At 40.1% G+C, this 18,738-nt stretch overlaps 1 protein-coding gene across 23 annotated transcripts in view; it reads left to right on the forward strand.

Annotated features, from left to right (window-relative positions):
* Window positions 1-18,738, forward strand: part of ank2a (ankyrin 2a, neuronal) — an 80,633-nt gene that overhangs the window by 25,302 nt on the left and 36,593 nt on the right. For 8 of the 23 annotated variants that reach the window (XM_055009789.1, XM_035952430.2, XM_055009797.1 and 5 more), the window contains exons 3-39: window positions 2,288-2,386; window positions 3,896-3,994; window positions 4,108-4,206; window positions 4,703-4,888; window positions 5,290-5,313; window positions 6,322-6,420; window positions 6,892-6,990; window positions 7,138-7,236; window positions 7,555-7,752; window positions 7,974-8,072; window positions 8,184-8,282; window positions 8,432-8,530; window positions 8,731-8,928; window positions 9,045-9,143; window positions 9,358-9,456; window positions 9,730-9,927; window positions 10,183-10,281; window positions 10,727-10,825; window positions 10,960-11,058; window positions 11,197-11,295; window positions 11,428-11,500; window positions 11,740-11,790; window positions 12,419-12,545; window positions 12,748-12,826; window positions 12,922-13,025; window positions 14,165-14,200; window positions 14,733-14,957; window positions 15,104-15,202; window positions 15,700-15,854; window positions 16,102-16,313; window positions 16,421-16,628; window positions 17,044-17,140; window positions 17,259-17,487; window positions 17,746-17,871; window positions 17,990-18,112; window positions 18,216-18,248; window positions 18,347-18,368. In XM_055009789.1, the coding sequence (XP_054865764.1) occupies window positions 2,288-2,386; window positions 3,896-3,994; window positions 4,108-4,206; window positions 4,703-4,888; window positions 5,290-5,313; window positions 6,322-6,420; window positions 6,892-6,990; window positions 7,138-7,236; window positions 7,555-7,752; window positions 7,974-8,072; window positions 8,184-8,282; window positions 8,432-8,530; window positions 8,731-8,928; window positions 9,045-9,143; window positions 9,358-9,456; window positions 9,730-9,927; window positions 10,183-10,281; window positions 10,727-10,825; window positions 10,960-11,058; window positions 11,197-11,295; window positions 11,428-11,500; window positions 11,740-11,790; window positions 12,419-12,545; window positions 12,748-12,826; window positions 12,922-13,025; window positions 14,165-14,200; window positions 14,733-14,957; window positions 15,104-15,202; window positions 15,700-15,854; window positions 16,102-16,313; window positions 16,421-16,628; window positions 17,044-17,140; window positions 17,259-17,487; window positions 17,746-17,871; window positions 17,990-18,112; window positions 18,216-18,248; window positions 18,347-18,368 (4,288 nt within the window). Of the gene's footprint in view, window positions 1-1,224; window positions 1,649-2,287; window positions 2,387-3,895; window positions 3,995-4,107; window positions 4,207-4,702; window positions 4,889-5,289; window positions 5,314-6,321; window positions 6,421-6,891; window positions 6,991-7,137; window positions 7,237-7,554; window positions 7,753-7,973; window positions 8,073-8,183; window positions 8,283-8,431; window positions 8,531-8,730; window positions 8,929-9,044; window positions 9,144-9,357; window positions 9,457-9,729; window positions 9,928-10,182; window positions 10,282-10,726; window positions 10,826-10,959; window positions 11,059-11,196; window positions 11,296-11,427; window positions 11,501-11,739; window positions 11,791-12,418; window positions 12,546-12,747; window positions 12,827-12,921; window positions 13,026-14,164; window positions 14,201-14,732; window positions 14,958-15,103; window positions 15,203-15,699; window positions 15,855-16,101; window positions 16,314-16,420; window positions 16,629-17,043; window positions 17,141-17,258; window positions 17,488-17,745; window positions 17,872-17,989; window positions 18,113-18,215; window positions 18,249-18,346; window positions 18,369-18,738 lie in introns of those variants that run through there. The other 15 variants (XM_035952451.2, XM_055009792.1, XM_035952433.2 and 12 more) reach the window with 12 other exon arrangements.

Consider the following 18,738-nt stretch of genomic DNA (forward strand, 5'->3'; position numbering starts at 1 on the left):
GTTTCAGAGCTGATGCATAACGCCGCAACTCAACTTTGTGCTCATGCAAATGTCAGCAAAGTGCGTCTAAGCCTCACATTTGGAAGTTGTTTCTTCTTATCTGTGGGCAAAGCAGTAGAAATGTCACCGCGTGACTGACTACGTAATGATTTATGATTTACTGAAGTGATGACATTGGAAGCTTTGGCAATGTGACCTGACAGACGTGATGAACATTTCTCCAAGCTCAGTGGAGCCAGTTAAAAACGTCAGATAATAAAAATAGAAATGTTGATGATTTACTTAACTTTTACTTTACTTTAAAAAACAGTAAACAAATTTTGAAAAACTATATTGTCAGTCCATAATAAAGCAGTAGGACTAGATTTTTTTTATCATGCTATGTGAAGGTGCTGAAATTCATAGTTCATTAATGATAGATTTTTTTTATAAATTTGATCAGGTATTAAACCTTATAATCCATATTGCTGCTGGCTTAAATTATTATTGAAATAATTAGAGATTTTGGAGTGCTGGATATCTATTGATAATGAAAGTAATTGAAGCTGTATGTGGGATGTTTGCAATGTAACAGTGATTGGAATAAGAGATTTATTCTAATTTCATTTTTCTAATGTTTTTACACTGCAGATAAGAGGGCTGGTGCACAGGGGCAAAGATAAAATGTGTTGCAATAGCTCTTCAAATTACTTCTGGCTGACTCAGATTTAATTAAAAAACATAAGTGAGACTCTGTTTGAGAGCCATTTGTGCTACAGTAAAGTAGCTTTCTAATTGGAGGGCCATTATCGCTTTCACCAAAAGGGGAAGTTATATTTTCTTTAATCATCTGCTAAGAGCTCATTAGGTACATGTTGCATAAAGACATCTATGCCTTTTTACTATTTTTTTAGGTACTGTAGCTCTACTGCTGCATCGTTTTTACCTTTTAAAGTCATATCATATATCACTCGGCCAGACACTCACTTACTCACTTTGGCCTTTAAGGGATGCCCTCTTTTTTTTTCTCTTTTGGAAAGGTTGACATTTTCAGTAGCTTCTAAATATGTGTTTGTGTGTGTTTGTGTCCTACATACCCTCTATGACTGTGCAGAAACATGACACCCTTTTGGCTGTTTGGCATTTGGCAACTCAGAGAGCAAGAGAGAGAGAGAGAGAAGGTCTGCTTTTTATATGTGTGTGTATGTGCATGTTGTACGTGCGCTGGGGAAGGAAGGGGGCAATGATCGAGGTGTTAGCAATATAGCAGCTCCTCTTGCATATCAGTGCCAGGAGACCCTCCAGAGCTGGGAAGTACAGTTCCTTAACTGTAATCCACCTGACTGAGCCTGCAGGGGGGGAGAAGACAGTAGACAGACCTAGAAAGTTGGTTCTAAACCAAAAGAGGGTAGCGGAGGCAGGAGGCGGAGGTGTGAATGGAGCTCCATCACCTGTAAACTCGACCATTTAAGAAGGCCAAAGAAAGAAAAGAGGAAAAGACTTATGAAGGAGGACAACACAGAGCGAGGACAGAGCATGCAGAGAGATAGATAGATACGGAGTTTTTCAGAAGAAGCAGGGAATCTGAAGGATAAAAACAAGGACAGGATTAGAAATACTCTAATTTTCCGAAGGGTCACGGCCCAGAATGGAGGAAAGCGAGGATGAGGTGAATCATTCTTTTCTGTTTGTACATATATCTGTCTCAGAGGAGGTGCATGTGTGTGTTGCATGAATAGATGAGTTGTGTTGTGAAACATTTACACTCTGCCTCAAACCTGTAGCTCTGGTTGATGGGCCCTTGATGTGATGCTCACATCAAACTTGCCTGAAGACAAAAACTGCCATTTTTTAAAATTTCAGACTGATAGTTCTTTTGTTGGATATTCTGACTATTGTTTCCCAAAACAGGTCTTTAAATTCTAATTTTTTTTTTTGAAAAATGTTTACACTGATACAAAGTTTTGATGTATAATATTGATAAATGACTTAAATGTTCAAAGGATGGACAGAATCATATAAATATGTGCAATATCAGCTAATTGGACTATCAACAATGTAACTTCTCTGTAATGGTCTCAACAACTCACACAGATCGCATGCATTTATTGCAGGAATATTATGTTTCAAAGCATTGGATTGTGCAGTTGTCATTGCGTTAATTCTCTGTATATGCAGTCTCCTATTATGTAATGCTAGTATGCATATTACCCAAGGTCTGTGATCAGGCTTAATGTTTGTAAATGTCACTCCATGAGCAGCCTGCAGTTGCTTTCTTGAAATCTTATGTTAATGTTTTTCTCTGCAGAATGGTCTCAATGCATTACACCTGGCAGCTAAGGAGGGACACAAGGATTTAGTGGAGGAACTGCTGCAGAGAGGAGCTTCTGTTGACTCTTCCACAAAGGTACACACGCAAATAAGCATTGTGATAATTCATATTATGCTTTAACAACTTTCCAGATACAAATAAAGCACAATTTGAAGTGGGTGGGAGAAGAAAGGGGGGAGGTGGAGAGGAGAGTGACAGTTGGGCGACAGGACGGAGAGCTGTACACATATACAGTGGTGTCAGTTGTACAGTATCATGTAAATCACTTGAACTATGAAACGTGATCCCGAAGCGTGATGACGGACATGAGTGTGATTTAAGATGGAAAAAATCTTAAGAAAGGAGTTTAATTTTGTATCTTCACCCTCTGAAGTCTGTGCGGTTTCAAACTGTTTTTTTTTTTGTTTGTTTGTTTTGGGTTTTTTTTTTTGCTCTTGTCACATGTTTTCTGTGTTGGTTCATTTTTCACTGGAATATAAAGTCCTGCACCTTTAGGGTAGTCGAGCACAATCATGGCTACTAGAATAAAGTCAAAGATATGCTCTTTTTCAATAAATAAGGAGAAAAAAATGAAATCAAAATCGAAATTCATGAATGCAAGTACCCACAGAGGTTACTGGGAAAAAATGTTGCCTCAACATGCTGTAGATATTTTACTATTTACATTTTTTATTTGTTTCCATACTTGCCTCCTATCTGCTCTGTGTAAATAAGCCAAAGAATCCCTGGATTCCTGTCATGTGACTGTTAGTCACAGCTGAGTCAGTCATGTCGCCACAGTTGTCCTGAGGAGTGCAGAATTTTTAGTTTTTCACATAATCTGGTTAAAACAAATGATTTCTCTTTGGTAAAATTTGAACTAAGACATATAGCATTAAGTGATTTTGATGAAATAGAATTTGTAAGGTCAGATTTTTGCCCATGGTTAGTTCAGATCATTGGAACTGTAAAAAAACAAAAGCAAACAAAAAAAAAACACTTTCTTATTTTACAGTTTCTGGCTCTGAAGATAACGTGCCTTTCAATGCTGCCAGTGGGTTTTGAGGTTCAGGTTAAACATTTCATGATATGTAATTTCTTGGATGGCTTTCTTCTTCATTTATTATGTGATTTACAGAAAAACAAACTGCTTATTTAAGTCTTTGGCTTTTAAAGAGATCACTGTGGGTTAATAATTGCATCAAAATGGGTTTTCTGCCACCTCCAGTGGAATGGAAAGAAAGGAATGAGTGTGCGGTGTGCTGCCTGGGAAGCTGCTCGCTACACGACTCTGTGAATGTCTCATGAGTCACCCCGAACAAGCCAACATGGAATCTGTCACCCTGCTGCTCGTGTCCTTGGACTGACATGAATATGTTCCTCGGTAGTAATCACAACCTCCACATCCTGAAAACTGTGATGGAAACACTTGTGCAACGTTAATTTGCATAATTTGGCTTTCAAGAAGGTTTCTGTGTCCATTACAACTTTTATACTTGCATCTCTTTCAAGCAGCTGTGACTTCTAAGACGTTAATACCCACACAGGATACACACTAAGCTGATGGTCTTAACCCTGCTTTTTTTTTTTTTTTTGCCTTTGCAGAAAGGAAACACTGCTCTCCATATCGCCTCACTGGCTGGACAGAAAGAGGTAGTCAGACTGTTGGTGAACAGAGGAGCAGATGTCAATGCTCAGTCACAGGTGTGGATGTTCAGACAGTGTTGGATAATGCAGTAGAAGAATGAAAAGAATAGAATATATATTATATTCTCTCTGTGTATGTGTGTGTGAACTTTATGCTTTTGATTCTGTAGAATGGCTTCACTCCACTCTACATGGCAGCGCAGGAGAATCACTTGGAGGTGGTACGATACCTGCTGGAAAATGAAGGGAACCAAAGCATTGCAACAGAAGTATGTTTATGTGTAAAATATCTACACTAGCGTTCAAAAGTTAGGGGTCACTTAGACATGTCCTTATTTTTGAAAGAAAAGCATTTTTTTTTACAATGAAGATAACATTAAATTAATCAGAAATACAGTGTAGACATTGTTAATGTGGAAAACGACTATTCTAGCAGGAAACAGCTGATTTTTAATGGAATATCTCCATAGGGATACAGAGGAACATTTCCAGCAACCATCACTCCTGTGTTCTAATGCTACATTGTGTTAGCTAATGGTGTTGAAAGGCTAAGTGATGATTAGAAAACCCTTGTGCAATTATGTTAGCACATGAAAAAAAGTGTTAATTTTCATGGAAAACATGAAATCGTCTTAATGACCCCGAACTTTTGAACAGTAGTGTATGTATATATTCAATTGTACAACTTATACTATGTATGTTATGTACTAATTGCCTCGGTTTCCTTTGATTTTGACTGATTCTTGTTTTTCTCTGCTCCTCCAGGATGGCTTCACTCCACTTGCTATCGCACTCCAGCAGGGCCACAACTCGGTTGTCTCCCTGCTGTTGGAGCACGACACCAAGGGTAAAGTCCGCTTGCCGGCGCTGCACATTGCAGCCCGCAAAGACGACACCAAGAGTGCTGCTCTCCTGCTCCAGAATGATCACAACGCTGATGTCCAGTCCAAGGTGAGGAAGGAAATTGATGGAAAGGGGAGAAGGGTGGACGGGAGAATAGAAACAGAGAGGAGGGTGTAATTATGTAAGTGTGAAGGAGAAACTGAGGGAAGCACGAAGACTTAGCAGGAGGGGTGTCAGAATGTATCTGAATGAGCTGATAACTTTCCATGCTGACAGTTTCATTCGTTTTAACAATTATCTGCATGGCCACCACCAAGGAATATAATAAAATGACAGATCAGTCATCTCCTCAGGTGCTTTATTGTGCTCTTCCTTGTCACTGATTTTTGTTTTCTAACAGTGTGACCTTATAAACTTATCCTGTGTGTTTGTATGGATGTTGTGTTTAGTCCTTTCCCTAACAACCCTCCACCCTGTTCCCCCTTTCTCTCTCTATGCCTCCTAACCAGATGATGGTCAATAGAACCACAGAGGTATACAGACTCATCACCTCCTCCTTTTTACTCACCTCTGACCATCTCTTTCAGCTCTTTTGTCCCGACCTTCCCCTGACTTAATGGGGACATATTGAAATCCTGCATGTCACAATGACATACCGTTAATATGAATGCATGGAACTGACTATGCTCTACCACAAACTGCATGGCTGACAGTAAAACACATCGGTAAATCCCAGAGAATGTTAGTTTATTTGATTACAGACAATTGGTTCACATTTCTTTATTTGTTTTTAAAGTGATGAATAATTCTTTATGTATTAGTAGTATCTACTTGAGTAAAACACTGAAAGCATTTTTATGTTATCTTTATTTGTTACTCTTTTTCTCTGCATAAACTACAGCATGTATACTTTTGAGCATGTTGATAGCATTGTTTTTCTTCTCTGAAACACAATCTTTAAGTTAACTCTGTTTCTTAATTAAATTGCACCATGACTATCAGAATGGGAAGGTAAGGAGTAAACCAACCTAAAAATATATACTCTAGATATTTATATATAATGCCTATACTGTATATAAATGTCCATTTGTCCATCCAAGTAGATACACGTTTTTGTGAGCCTACATGTAATTTGTTCTTTGTATTTGAGTTCTGGTGTTTAATGTCCTTTATTTTGACATTTCTCTTATATAATTAAAACCAAACTGTTAAGATTTTTTCACCTTTTTTTCTAGCAAGCATGGCAGAGTTATAGAGATTTTGCATGTATTATGCATTGCATGTGCTATTTTGGGGTATGCTCATTTTTTATTGCTTCTTCTTACACCACCGTGTCTGTTTTCAGCATGCTGGCTCATCATAATACTGCTTCAGTACAGTCAGGTTTCTGTCCTGCATCTACCACTGAAAACTCTTTCTTTCTTTCTTTCTTTCTCTTTCTTTCTTTCTTTCTTTCTTTCTTTCTTTCTTTCCTCACATGTAGCATTGTTTCCTTTCCCTCTCACTCTTCTTCCATCCTCTCTCCTTGTCTTCTTAAACAGAGTGGGTTCACCCCTCTGCACATCGCAGCTCACTATGGTAATGTGAATGTCTCCACCCTGTTGCTGAACAGAGGAGCTGCTGTCGACTTCACGGCCAGGGTACAGCCTCATTTCTACCTCTTAGCACATCAAGAGACTGTCTTTTTTAGACTCTGTCTATTTAAACTTGATGTGTGTGGCTGTTTTTACTTTGACGCTTGTAGAACAGCATGTTTATTTTTTACCATTATGGCTTTTCCCTTCGAATCTGTTTTAATAACTACATTTATCGCTAACTTTTCAAAAGTCCATTTCATCCTGCATATTTTCAGCTAAATTGCCTTCCTGAGACTAGTACGTGATCTTAGTTTTAGTTTCTTTAAATGCGTTTTTTTCTTTAGTGACGTAACCTCATATGATTGCCTTGTAATCAATAAAAAGAGAAGAATGAAAATCATACAGATTATTAATAGCACTTTCTATCATGTCAGCTTTCACAGCAATACACAATAATGCATTATGTTTTTGCCAGTGTGGTTGATACGGTGTTTGTGGGCAAGTTAGCTCCAATTTGTTTATTTGCCTTGACAGAATGGAATAACACCTCTTCACGTGGCTTCCAAGAGAGGAAACACCAACATGGTAGCCCTGTTGTTGGACCGAGGGGGTCAGATAGATGCTAAAACAAGGGTGAGACTGTTATTTAAAGTATGGAATCAGATTATATTAAATAATTTCAGCTCACCTGTAGTGACTGTAGTAACCAGTTGTTATTTTGTGAAAATATGCGTGTATTTATATGTTTCTTTTTTTTTTCCATGTGTGATTGCCCCTCAGGATGGTCTGACACCACTGCATTGTGCAGCCAGGAGTGGACATGACCCAGCAGTGGAAATTCTGCTGGAGAGAGGAGCTCCCATCTTAGCCCGAACCAAGGTAGTGTCACTTTAATACTTGGTCAGCATGCTTCAGATGTCACTGTGGATTCTCAGCCATTCATTTAAGAGCATCAGTCGAAGGCAACCGGACTTCTCTTTCTGGTCATCCAATAGGCTTCTTCAATTCTGAGCACATTTTAGAATTTTTTTTGTACCGCTACATAAAGAGTTTTTTAAAATTTTACTCCAGGATACAGTCAGAAAATCTCAGGATTCCACTTGTATTTTACCTGGCAAGCCCACAATATTTCTCATTTCTGTCACCGTTTCGTTCAGTGTCCTGCTTTTTCTGACTGTTTATATCCATCTCATACAGAATGGACTGTCCCCATTGCACATGTCAGCCCAGGGAGACCACATAGAGTGTGTGAAACTGCTGCTGCAACACAAGGCGCCTGTTGATGATGTCACACTCGACTACCTCACAGCGCTGCACGTCGCCGCTCACTGTGGCCACTACAGAGTCACCAAGCTGCTCCTGGACAAGAAGGCCAATCCTAATGCGAGAGCACTGGTAGGGATTCAGATAACAGCTACAGAAGCATCAAAACAGGCATTAACACACACTCATAAATATAAAACACATTTACAGACTGGGGTAGTGACACTCTAAGAAAACCCAAACCATCTATAAAATAAACTGCCAGCTGTAAAATAAAAGAAAATATCTTGCCTTGCTGTAGATCATACAGAAATGTAGTACTTACCAGTTATTTTTCTCATTCTGTCTACTAGAATGGTTTTACTCCCCTCCACATTGCTTGTAAGAAGAACAGAGTGAAGGTGATGGAACTCCTTGTCAAATACGGCGCCTCAATCCAGGCAATTACTGAGGTGAGGACGGCATGTGTAAATACAATACACGGTTCCTTTTCACACTGTTGTAAACACTGTTCACACACTGTGGCTGATCATCCGGAATATCTCTTATCTTCTCTCTTCTAGTCTGGTCTGACTCCCATCCATGTATCTGCCTTCATGGGTCACCTCAACATTGTTCTACTTCTGCTGCAGAATGGAGCCTCTCCGGATGTCCGCAACATCGTGAGTAGTAATTTTATCCGCTCGGTGATCAATAGTCGGAAATGCATATGTCACTATCAGGTTTGGCTGTGCAAACGCTTGCTGCTCTTCTTGCACGCAGTTTTCATTCAGCACAGTGTCGTAATAAAGATTCTGTCTTTGCCTGTCAGCGTGGTGAGACAGCTCTCCACATGGCAGCACGGGCAGGTCAGATGGAAGTGGTTCGCTGTTTGCTGAGAAACGGAGCGTTGGTGGATGCCATGGCCAGGGTGAGTCAGCTGCCAGCATCATCATCGGCGCTAATCACTGTTTTCTCCTGTTTACAATAAATAAGTATATTACATTCACTGGATTGCATACAAACACATATTTATGGCTCATGTCACCTACCTCAGCTTTGGCTGCAGTAGGTTTGTTTTTTTCTAATTCCACTGTTTCTACACAACTATTTTCTTTCTTTTGTCTACAGGAGGACCAGACTCCCCTCCACATTTCATCCCGTTTAGGGAAAACGGATATTGTCCAGCTACTGCTACAGCACATGGCCCACCCGGATGCTGCCACCACCAACGGCTACACTCCTCTACACATTTCAGCCAGAGAGGGCCAAGTGGAGACTGCTGCTGTGCTTCTGGAGGCCGGAGCCTCACATTCGATGGCCACCAAGGTGAGCAGAGGGTCGAAAGTGATGGGGAAGTTTGTATCGCAGATGGATGCAAAGGTTTTTTGTAATCCAGCCAAACATGCAAAAAATATATTTTTTTCCTGCTTTTACGTCTACAGAAAGGATTCACTCCATTACATGTAGCAGCAAAATATGGAAGCCTCGATGTAGCAAAACTTCTCCTTCAACGCAAAGCTCTTCCTGATGATGCTGGCAAGGTGAGCTGAAGATCTATAAATGCAGATTATCAAAAAAGATTTGCGGTCTCAGGGTAATTTCATCGAGAGTCACAGTCAACTCAATCTTTTAGTCTCTGATAAATCATTTAAATTTCAAATAGAATAGATAGATGCACCACAAAACAGACACAATATTAAAGGTATGTTGTTTATTCCCCGGTAATTCAATTTAATGAAATCCTTCCTCTTTCAGAACGGCTTAACTCCTCTACATGTGGCAGCTCATTATGACAACCAAGAGGTGGCTCTGTTGCTGCTGGACAAAGGAGCATCACCTCACGTTACTGCAAAGGTTAGGCAAAGGATTTTAAAGAAGAAAAATACTTAAGAGACGCTCATACTGTTATTTCTATATAATCCTCTCTGTTATGATTTATTTAGCTTGCTATGATTACTTGATAAACAGTTTTCTTCCACTTATTCGCCCTATATGCTGTCTTGTTGATGGCATTAGTTGACAATAATGATGGCAAAGCAAAAAGCGAGAGTGATGTTAAGAAGCCCTTTTCCATTGATTTTCGATCAATAACAGAGTCTTTAACTGCTAACCTTCTTCTCTGTCCAGAATGGCTACACTCCACTGCACATTGCAGCCAAAAAGAACCAGACGAACATTGCTTTAGCGCTGCTGCAGTATGAAGCAGAGACCAACGTTCTGACCAAGCAGGGGGTCAGCCCTCTACACCTGGCAGCCCAGGAAGGACACGCTGAGATGGCCAGCCTGCTGCTGGGCAAAGGAGCGCACGTCAACACTGCCACCAAGGTCAAACAGAAACACACAATTTAAAATATGTTATTTATGTTCACACTTTAGACCAGTTGCATGGACACAGTGTACTGCTTTGTAAGTGAATTGATTGCAAATCAGCCATTCAAAACAGCATAAACAGTGTCACTTATATATACTGTAGATACATACACACTAATGTAAGTCTCCACACATGAAATAGACTTACTGGACCTATTGTGTGTAACTGTGTGCGCACTGTGAGATGACTTTGTGTTTTATGTGTTACAGACTGGACTGACTCCTCTACATCTCACAGCCCAAGAGGACAGAGTCAATGCAGCAGAAGTACTGGCCAAACATGATGCCAACTTGGACCAACAGACTAAAGTACAAACACATACATGCACACATAAACACACCAACACATTGACAAAAATAGTTAGCAGTAATGAGATCTGTACAGCTTGGCACACACAAGTTAATGAACAAGAATTTGCAAGTGTGAATTGTGTATGTAACTCTGTGTTTCCTGCTGGAGTTTGTGTTTAACAGCTGATTTTAAAAGTGACTTCAGTAAATTCAGTATATCTGCCCCCTGCTGGCTTTTTGGAAGCACAACAATGTCTACATCGACATTCATTATGCATTTAAGAGGCTTTGATGTTAACACGTTTATCGGTCTCATTTGTGGTCAGAAGTCAAAACAGAGCTTACTTGGATGAACCATCTGTCTTTCAAGACTTCCTTATAACTTGACTGCAAACAAGTTAAGCACATCAGACACTTGTGGAAATAATAGTTTTTTTCTCTTCTCATCCTCTCTGCTCTTAAGCTCGGATATACCCCTCTGATTGTGGCCTGTCATTATGGAAATGTCAAGATGGTTAACTTCCTGCTACAGCAAGGTGCCAGCGTCAACGCCAAAACCAAGGTAGCAGTCAAATCTTAGATTTGCAGCATACAAACACAAATATAGAAAAAAAAATACAACCAAAGTAATCAGTCACACTGATTTTAGTTTTTACAGTGACTAAACCAAATTTTGTCCCTTTTTTTGTTTTACAGAATGGTTACACACCCCTGCACCAGGCAGCTCAACAAGGCAATACACACATAATCAATGTTTTGCTGCAACACGGGGCCAAACCCAACGCTACTACAGTGGTAAGAAAGAAAATAGCAGATGCATTTACTCTGGTGTAAATTATGTAAAATAATTTATGAACACATAAGCATGAAATTGGTTTTTTTTTTTTTTTTTTTTTGTCTGTCGCACAAATGTGATGTCCCTCTCTCTGCTAGAATGGAAACACTGCTCTGTCCATCGCCAGACGTCTGGGTTACATCTCAGTGGTGGACACGCTGAAAGTCGTCACTGAGGAGGTCATCACTACCACAACGGTAAGCTGCTGATATTTTTAGACTCCAGATCTGGAGCCACTACGTTTTGTCCTAAATTTCCCAGAGAATCTTGTTTAACTTTTCCTTCTTTCGGTTGTTTTTCCTCATGACTATGAATGGATGTCGTGTCAGACGGTGACAGAGAAACACAAGCTCAACGTTCCAGAGACTATGACTGAGATCCTTGATGTGTCTGATGAAGAAGGTGAGTTACTTTAAACAGAGAAAGCAAACATAGTGGCACATCAGGTTAATTTTGGTTGTTCTACAGGGGAAAAAAGGTAAATATTCAGGCTACTTTAATCGTCAGAAGCTAAAAATTCAAATTGACCTTGGATTAAAAAGTGTTAGCTGTCTTTTCCTTTGTGCTGTAGTCATAAAAAACTGTGCATTGGATGGGATGCAGTTTTTTAGCAGTTGGTCTTAAAACTGTATGTTTTATAGCTCTGAGGCTGGACGATGAGCCATTATCTGAAATGACTGTGGAGTTGGAAGGTACTGCAAAATGTCGGCTCTGCTCCTCCAGCTTGGCGTGCAGCATTACACGGATTTTTTCAAAACTAAAAGAGAGAATTATGAGAATTTTTGCCTTTTACATTCAGTTCAACTTTATGAACTCCATATTAACCACATACAGACTCAAAAGATTTATTATGGCTGTGTTCTGTTTGTTGGTGTTCGGTATATACTTGTAGTTTATGTTGTGTAAGCACCTTCTTTGATCCAACACCATATGGTTTTTAGGTAATAATCAGAATTTAGTGGAATGTGTGTTAATGGCACTAATTGGTGGAAACTAACTGCATGAAAATTTTGGAGCATGTAGGACCGTGGATGAGATCATGACAATAATGATGACTAAGTTGTCATTTTAAAATGCACTAATTTAATGGTGTGGACATACAAAATAAATTTGCCACAGTGCCACTAAATCTTCTCAACTAGACCAGAGAATCGAAGTAGGTTTGATAAGCTGACATGAAAATAATGACACATTTTAGAGTAAATACAGGCAAAAAAGATGCTGTACTTGTACCGATAGCTGACATGTAGAGTTTTTGATTGCTCATAGAAAGTGTTGACATTTTTGTGTAGTATCTTCAATGTTGCAACTCTTTCCCAGGTGAGGACACTATGACAGGTGATGGAGGAGAGTATCTGAGAGCAGAGGACCTCCGAGATCTGGGAGATGACTCTCTGCCAGGACACTATCTGGACAGCTTCAGCTATATGAGCCACAACCTGGACAGGTCACAAACAACACACACATACTTACACTTAACAAACTAATTTCAGATTTAACTGCAGAAATTACTGCAAGTATGGGTGATGTCACGTCTATTATACCGACATCGATTGCTGTTGACCAGCTTGACGTCATGCAGATGCAAACATACATTTAGACAGATATATACAAAGGAACTCAGAAAATCCACCTTGGTTTTCCAACAGGCCCCAACACACTCCCATTCACCAAAGTTTCCATCAGAGAGACGGTGTTCTCATCGAAGACATGTTCACAAGCCACCAGGTGAGGACAAAGCAGACAAAGCGTGTACAGTGTAACTTTACTGAAGGTATCCTTAGACTTTTGTGGCCAACCTGCTGATGTTTGGTTGTCTGTAGGTGTCAGCGCTGTCTAGAGAGCACGAAAAGGACTCGTACCGTCTCAGCTGGGGTGCCGAACACCTTGATAATGTTATGCTGTCCTCCAGTCTGCTACACTCTGGGTATACAAACACACATTCACACACACGCTCACATACAAAGTGTCACTGTTTCTTTGTGCAAAAGTGAATCCAAATGTCTAGATTTCACAGCTTTCATACAGATTTCTGCAGACTAAAGAGGCACATTGCCATTAAGTTCTAAGGGTTGTCCAAATCTGCAGTTCATTAAATCAACAAGAGGCCTCAAGTTGACTTCAATTTGATCTCCTCATGGTGCACCACTATTGCAGACTTGACATGGTGGCAGTGAACATGTCCCTGTGTGTATGGAAGTCTATGAGGACTGTCTGCCAGTCTGGAGGTTGGACATTTGGATTCAGGCTGTAAGGGCCCTTTTTTAGTGTGCAAAGCTGTACATATTGTGCATATCGATCATGTTGCTGTCTCCAACCGCATCGGCTGTTCTTCTTCATATACGTGCAGCAACAGAAAATGCCAAAGAAGTGGCTGGAGTTGAACATAAATGGAAGGGTGTGCCAGTCACTCATCAGTCTAAAGTAGCTGTTTTAAATGAATGTACTGGTTGGTTAATAACTAATACCGTGTATCTGTGTGTTCAGCATTATTCTGTCATCACTGAATATTTAGTATGAGTTTTTAGTTTGTTTGTTGATCAAGTCAGCAAAATGGCAGCCAACTGACGCTAAACTGAAGACACCAAAAAAAGCAACAACATGCTTTCCACTGCCTTGTGTGTGTGAACCTCCCACCTGTTTTCATTTGTCCTCACACCTGTGCACTGTGCATCCTGCACTTGGCACAAAGTAAATTTCAGGGTTAGGAAATGTCCAAACAGTCGACACACTGCTCACGCACTGCACTGCCACTGCCTCTTAGGATGTTTACTTTGTCTTGAAATGGAAATTCCATCTTTCACTTACTTTTGTTTATAATTAAGGTCATTTTTTTCTTACATTACTTTTCAGTACTTTCCATCTGTTTTCTACTCTCCTTCCTTGTCTTATCTTTGCTACTGTGCGTTCTTCTGTCCGGTCACGTTTTTCTCACTTTTACTCATTCTTTATTCTCTCTTTCTCTTTGTGTTTATTCTCTTGTTGGCTTCTGTGTGCACTCTCTTGTCTTTGCTGTGTTTGTGGTTGTCTGTGTGTGCGTGTGTTTGTGTTGTATTCTGCTTCTAGCCGTTCCTCTCCATGCCTAGACCATGACAACAGCAGGTGATACTTTTTATTTCGGCTACTCTCTCTTCTCTTTTCTTGTCTTTACCTTTTTTTCTAAATAAACTTTTCCTTCCCATCTAAATTATCTGCATGGTCTCATAATGCATGACTTTACATAACCCTGGTTTAGGTTTTGTTTAAAGACGCTCTAACCAAGTTTCTTGTCCTTGAAAATCTGGGTATTACTTTCAGCACCTACTTTCCCAAAGACGTGTAATATCAAGACAGAATCTTGTTCACAGTCCTCCCGTCTGCTTGCCTGTCCTGCAACTTCAATAGTGGAAGTGGAATGAATATGAACAGGATTGAAAACAATGAACCAGAATTAGCTTATTATTTAATGAGACCTACTAATTGTTGATATCTCTACTCATGTCATAAAAGTTGCCCTTTGCTGTTTGGCCTCTGTTGCTTCAGTTGCTTTGTCTGCATGAAGGTTTATTCACAGACTAAAAATCTGTGTCAGAAATATTGCATTCATCATGTGATAAAGTAACCAATTAATCCCTTGCTGGGGCCTTTTCTTTAGCTTCCTGGTCAGCTTCATGGTAGACGCCAGAGGCGGAGCTATGCGTGGATGCCGTCACAATGGCCTGCGAATCATTGTGCCACCAAGAAAGTGTTCTGCTCCCACCCGGGTGACATGCAGGTTGGTGAAGAGACATCGTCTGGCCTCCATGCCTCCCATGGTGGAGGGTGAAGGGCTGGCTGGTCGCATCATAGAAGTGGGACCCACCGGAGCTCAGTTCCTGGGGTAAGTGTTTGAGCGAATGTGTGTTGCGTCCTAGCTATGTGCCTGAATTTGTGTGTGTGTCTTTGCTTGTGTGAGTGTGTTTACGCAGTTGTGTGGTGTGTTCATACTTTCTTCTCCGCTCCCCTTCTGTGCTGCGTATGGATCAGTAAGCTCCACCTTCCTACAGCTCCACCCCCTCTGAATGAGGGTGAGAGCCTGGTCAGTCGCATCCTGCAGCTGGGTCCTCCAGGAACCAAGTTCCTCGGGTAGGACCATTAGTGGGGGGACACCCTGCCGCCCTGGAGTCCGGGTTACAGACCCACCCATATTTTCCACTGTGTCCACCTTAGACTACATACTTTTTGAGTTTTTCATGATTTTTAAGTGACTTGTTATTTTGGTAGTTCCTTGGTGCTATAAAACTGCCCAAACTCTTAATCTGAAGCCACCTGTTCTGTTGCTGTATAAGTTACCTCCATGCTTCCTCAGTCTCCAGCACTTACTCCCTGTCATGTTTCTAGTTGGATTCTGCTCATGCGGATCTTTACGTTTATGTATTTTTCAAATTACTTTTCATGACTGCCTGTTTGACTTGGCATGGAATGCTCAAATTCAAATCATGTTCTTTTATGTATTGTTTTGTTTTTAAGGTCATGCATATGTCTTATGATCTCTTGTTATTTTATTAAATAATAAGTCAGCTCTGACAAACAGTTACCACAAGTTGACTTTGTATTTGACTGCACTTTTTCACCCCTTTTAGGCCTGTGATTGTTGAAATCCCCCATTTTGCCGCTCTGAGGGGCACTGAGAGAGAGCTGGTGATCCTGAGGAGTGAAACAGGGGAGAGCTGGAAAGAACACCATTGTGACTTCACTGAAGAAGAACTAAACCAGATACTAAATGGCATGGATGAAAGTAAGGGATCCTAACTGGACTCTGATGCCAAACAATGACTGTTGAATTGACATCTTATCACACAGCATTTTGATACAGACAGCACACAGAAATGCACAGGCTACTGTATGGTAGTTAAGCATGAAAGAGTTATCTCCTAGATTTTAAAATGCTCTGGTGAAAGTGTGAAGCACAAGGTATTGGAAGTAAAAAATTTAGGGATATCGCAAAGCAGTGTATTTATACTTTATATCTCTATTCTTCACAGAACTTGACTCACCTGAGGAGCTTGAGAAGAAAAGAATATGCCGCATCATCACCAGAGACTTCCCACAGTATTTTGCCGTGGTGTCCAGGATAAAGCAGGACAGTCACCTGATTGGTCCAGAGGGTGGAGTCCTCAGTAGTACTCTAGTGCCACAGGTCCAGGCTGTCTTCCCCGAAGGAGCCCTGACTAAGAAGATTAGAGTTGGGCTACAGGTACATACAGCGTATTCCTTGGCCAGCAGGCAATAGTAAAAGTAGACAAATAGAATATTCCAAATCATGGCTATGAAAATGGTGATGCGTGTTGTCCCTTGTCCCAGGCTCAGCCCATTGATGTTGAGATGGTGAGAAAGATTCTTGGAAACAAAGCCACATTCAGCCCGATCGTCACATTGGAGCCAAGACGGAGGAAGTTCCACAAACCAATCACAATGACAATCCCCATTCCCAAGAGCTCCAACAGTGACGGATCGAGTGCAATGTTCAGTGGAGAGACCCCCACTTTACGTTTGCTTTGCAGTATTACAGGTAAGTATGGGGAATAATCAATCCTCATATCAGCAGATAATAATAAAGTGTAAACATCTCAGTACCAGGTAGTCCAAATAAATACCTAAAAATGTGCTTCCATTTACAGTTATCGGAAATACTTTATTCGCTGCCTGTGCAACTTTTCATTTGTTATGATTTCAATAAAATAGATATGTTTTATTAATTTAATTATATCCTCTTATTTATACTTACGTTGTTCAAGATTTGTTGTTTTTAAATGTACTCTATGCATAAAATGACTTGACTAATATAATGTGAAATCCCACTGTTTTTAGTAGATGTGTCTCTTGGCTTATTTCTATCATATTTTTTTTATTTCTAAAACTATACTATTACAAATGAATAGACTTTTTTAACAGGTTGGGTAATAAATTGTGGGTATGTGTTTCAGGTGGAACCACTCCAGCCCAATGGGAGGACATCACCGGCTCCACACCACTCACCTTTGTTAACCAATGTGTTTCCTTTACCACAAATGTGTCAGCAAGGTAAACCCTTCATTTCTTTTTAAATGTGTAGGTTAACACTATGGCCCTCTTTTAAGTGTCATATTCTTCCTGGTGTTATCTATCAGTTGCTAACTAAAAATTTCTTTCATATTTTTAGGTTTTGGCTGATAGACTGCAGACAGATCCAGGAGTCTGTTAGTTTTGGCTCTCAGCTGTACAGAGAAATCATCTGTGTCCCATACATGGCTAAGTTTGTCATTTTTGCTAAGACACTGGACCCCATCGAGGCACGTCTGCGCTGTTTCTGCATGACAGACGACAAAATGGACAAAACATTAGAGCAGCAGGAGAACTTCACTGAAGTCGCCCGCAGCCGAGATGTAGAGGTGCAGTATGATGATGGGGAATAAATGTGAAGAGAGAAAAGTGTGAGAAAGGGGATGAGATATAATGCTATAATGGTCTGTAGTTACAGTGCAGAGAAAGAAAGTGTTGTAAATGGGTGTTAAATTGGTAGAGTCAGGGTTAGAGCATACTGGTTCATATTCATGTCCTTAGAAAATTAGAAAATAATGTTTTCAGAGACTGGAAGTAGGCCATACTGGTTTGTTTGAGCCATGAAAACAACTGTCATATCCACACAGGTGCTGGAGGGAAAGCCTATATTTGCAGACTGCTTTGGAAACCTGGTGCCTCTTACGAAGAGTGGACAGCACCATGTGTTCAGTTTCTTTGCCTTCAAAGAGAACAGACTGGCCCTCTTTATTAAAGTATGAATCTACAATTGATAAACATTTCTCAAATTTTCACCTTCTTCAGAGTTCTCTTAAAGATTTAGAAATCCAAATATATGCAGTTCGTTAACAGATTTGTTTCCATATTGAACAGATTAGAGACACAGCACAGGAGCCATGTGGTCGCTTGTCCTTCACAAAGGAACCTCGCACATACCGCAGTCTTAACCACAATGCTATCTGCAACCTTAACATCACCCTCCCAACATACTCAAAGGTCAGGTCGAATCTATCTCAGCTTGTATTTATGCAGTCATACTGTATTATTTTATGTGGTGACTGCATTGCTGCTTTCTCTGTGTTTCATTTCTTCTCTTTAGGAGTCTGATTCAGACCAAGATGCAGATGATGAGGTAAATAAAGTTTACTTCATAGTGTACTGCAACATAGAAAGAATGATATCATAATCGGGTTGTAACTAACTATGCCTCGTTGATCTTTTGTTTTGCAGAGTGAAAAGAGTGACAAGAAATGTAAGTTATTTTGTGATGTTTCTGTCTCATTGTTGAATGTAAGAAGTGAACTTAGTCTAAATGGTTTAAGTGTTTGAACAAGTAGACTGTATGACTTGAATGCATGATATACTTTCATGCAGTGCACAATACAACAGAGTGTAAACTGAAGACACAACACTTGATTAAGATTGGTCATAAAGGTTGTGAAGTATTTGCGTTGAAGTATTACAAACTGTATTCACTAAGAAACGCACTGATTGATACATGCTACCTTCCATTTCGATTAACCCTGCTATTTTATTTTGCTCTACTAACACTGTGTGTAGTTATGTATTTGTTACTGGCAGCTATGCTATGGCTGATGTATTCTCTGTTGCCCTCACTCCAG

Source organism: Amphiprion ocellaris, chromosome 4, assembly GCF_022539595.1.
Source record: "Amphiprion ocellaris isolate individual 3 ecotype Okinawa chromosome 4, ASM2253959v1, whole genome shotgun sequence".
In the NCBI taxonomy this organism is placed as follows: Eukaryota; Metazoa; Chordata; class Actinopteri; family Pomacentridae; genus Amphiprion; species Amphiprion ocellaris.